We start from the raw sequence: 2,451 nt of genomic DNA, 5'->3' as shown, positions 1-2,451 counted from the left end.
TTTCATGAATTTCAGCGTAGTGAAAACCGATATTGGTAACTGTTATTTATGCTTTAATCTTAGCGAAGTTCTTTGGGTACAGACAGAGTATCAGCTCGTGAATCGGTAACCCTTTCTGAGTACTGCTCAGGAAGCAAACGAGGAGGCAGGCGCCTGAATTTCAGTGACATGAAGCTGCTGAATACACTGCAGCTCAGATTTTGTTACCACGAATAAATAACATCACATTGTCCAGAACTGGAGATTAATTTGCTGGGCCTCCAGGAGATGATATTTATTTTCTTGCCTATTATATTGAGATCTCACGACAGGCAAAGGGTCAGGGGCTGAGAGGATGTAATCGATGCTGAATTTAATTTCAGAATCCGATTTTGCTAAGGAGGAATTGCTTAGGCTTTGCCTGTTGGTCACGCTGTTTGGAGCAAACCCACGAGGCTCCAGTAGTCTTGGGCCCGATTCAGTTCTTCCGTGTTTACTTTCAGAAGAAGAAATGTTGTTTAAAGCAGAGTCCACAGAAGACATATCGGGGGATGAAGGACTTTTCCCTCTGCTTGGTCTCTGCTCCTTATGTTCCCTTTTCACATTCCTCCTCCTCCGTCTTCGCCTGTAATTCCCGTTTTCAAAGAGATCCAGCATGGATTCGCATCCCGTTGCAAAGCTCCAATAGTTTCCTTTCCCCTTCTCATTCCCTTCTGTTCTGGGAACCTGTATTTATTTAAAGGCAGTTCAGTATTTGTATGTGTTACAGATGCTGCTGCTTAACATCTGCATTCATTTACATTCAAGAATGGTGTAAACACATATGACAAGACTTTTAAGCCTATTCTCTTTCATTATACCAATAGGATGTAAACTCCATCCTCTTCAATTTGTTATCTATTAGCACGCATCAGACAAGCATATACTCTGTATCTCTATAACTGACGACTCGAGAGATTTTAAGTGATTCGCAGTTCAGCTGTTTGTTTCCCTTCTTTCTCAGTGATGAGATTATTCCTGCATATATTTTTTTTAGCCACGCACAGTGTGTATGTAAATATACAGTTAATGATCTTACCTTTACAAAACAACTGTTAAGCGATAAGTTATGTCGGATGGAGTTCTGCCAGGCTCTTTGATTTGATCTGTAGTAAGGAAATTTCTTCATTATAAAGTCATAAATGCCAGAGAGGGTGACTTTATTTGAAGGACTTTGCTGGATGGCCATTGCAATTAAGGCAATGTAGCTGAAAAAAGGAAAACTTGCTGTTACACCATCGCCTAACACACTCAGGTTTTGGGACCACATGGGTGTATCTGTGCCTATATCCTGCTTCCAAAAGTTCTCCCAGTGGATCTGCGCCCTGACCCGAGACATCCCAGGGATAAGTCCCGAGCGGGGTTGCTGCCTCTCCAACCCGAGCCCCCGGGGTGATACTCAGCCGTTACTTCCAGGCAATTGAGTCCCCACCGGGCTGTTTGCCCCGGCGCTCAGCACAGAGAGCTTAGATACAGGAGGATGGCAGAAAGATCACCCACCTCTCAAACCCCATCAGAAAAGTTTTCCTGAGCTGGAAGGCTGCAGTGAGACAGACCAGGCTCAGAGACACCGTCACTGGAGACCTTGCCTGCTCGTGGCAAGGACCTTAGGTGCCCCCGAGAACATTTACACCGCGCATCTTCCCACCACACCGGGGATTATCGGCATCCGTTTCACCCGTTGGCGTGTCGCGCGTTTAATTCCCCTTCTCCCTGGGCTCCTGGAGGTCGGAGGAGACCATCTGAGGTCTGGTGGCTCAACGGCATGCCAGAGTCGCTGTGACCCCGCACAGGAGAAAACAAATCATGAACACTTCGAACAGGGAGAAGGGGGGAAATCTGCCTGCTGCGGTGCCTGCGCCGGGGCCAGACCCACCGCCCACACCTGGGGAAAGGTCCCACACTCCCCCAGGAGCTGTGATCCCACCATCCCAGAGCTCAGAAACCTCCCCGGAGATGGGGAGACTTGGAAAAACTTCATCTTACCTGTACGCCGGTCGGGTGAATTTTTTCTCTTCGTCAGAACTACAGGTAGGATAATCATCCCCATCATAATTAAAGCAGTTATAGGGGTACTGCGTGTTGTCAAACATCGTCCTGCTCCTTGCTCAGCTCCTGTGGAGTGAGAGAGATGGAGTGATGTTTCTCAGAGCTTGGACTCCCTCCTCCCTTCTTCCCTCCCCTCTGCCTGTCTCGTTGCCTCTCTCCCCCCTCCTCACGCTCCCTCTCCTCCGTGCACACATACTCTCCGTGATGGGGTGGGGATTGTTTTTGCAATTCTCGCGTCCCAGACAGCCTGTCTGTTAGGATATTTTTTTTTTTTTTGGGGGGGGGGGGGTGTTTTTGTTTTTTTTGCTGTTGCCTCCAATGGGGTGGCGGAGCCAGGCGGCTGGTGACTGATGGAGCTGGTGAATTGGGGGTGAACCTTTGAAC

The 2,451-nt window shown here is 48.2% G+C and overlaps 1 protein-coding gene across 1 annotated transcript; it reads right to left on the bottom strand.

The window, feature by feature from the left end:
- Positions 1–222: 222 nt before the first annotated feature.
- Positions 223–2,111, bottom strand: LOC104833706 (forkhead box protein I1c). Its single transcript, XM_010570584.1, has 3 exons — positions 2,005–2,111; positions 1,058–1,226; positions 223–705 (listed from the first exon to the last, which is right to left on the bottom strand). The coding sequence occupies exons 1-3, from the start codon at positions 2,109–2,111 to the stop codon at positions 223–225; spliced, it is 759 nt and encodes a 252-aa protein (XP_010568886.1).
- Positions 2,112–2,451: the final 340 nt, after the last annotated feature.

Source organism: Haliaeetus leucocephalus, unplaced genomic scaffold (assembly GCF_000737465.1).
Source record: "Haliaeetus leucocephalus isolate CR32 unplaced genomic scaffold, Haliaeetus_leucocephalus-4.0 Scaffold295, whole genome shotgun sequence".
NCBI lineage: Eukaryota > Metazoa > Chordata > Aves > Accipitriformes > Accipitridae > Haliaeetus > Haliaeetus leucocephalus.
The sequence above is the reverse complement of the archived record's forward strand: the minus strand, read 5'-3'. Positions and strand labels throughout refer to the sequence as shown.

Coding starts and splice junctions, on each gene's coding strand:
- LOC104833706 (XM_010570584.1), bottom strand. CDS start 2,111: ATGTTTGACAACACGCAGTACCCCTATAACTGCTTTAATTATGATGGG. Junction 1,227..2,004: donor TTCACCCGACCGGCGTACAG/GTAAGATGAAGT, acceptor TCCTTTTTTCAG/CTACATTGCCTTAATTGCAA. Junction 706..1,057: donor TTAACAGTTGTTTTGTAAAG/GTAAGATCATTA, acceptor AAATAAATACAG/GTTCCCAGAACAGAAGGGAA.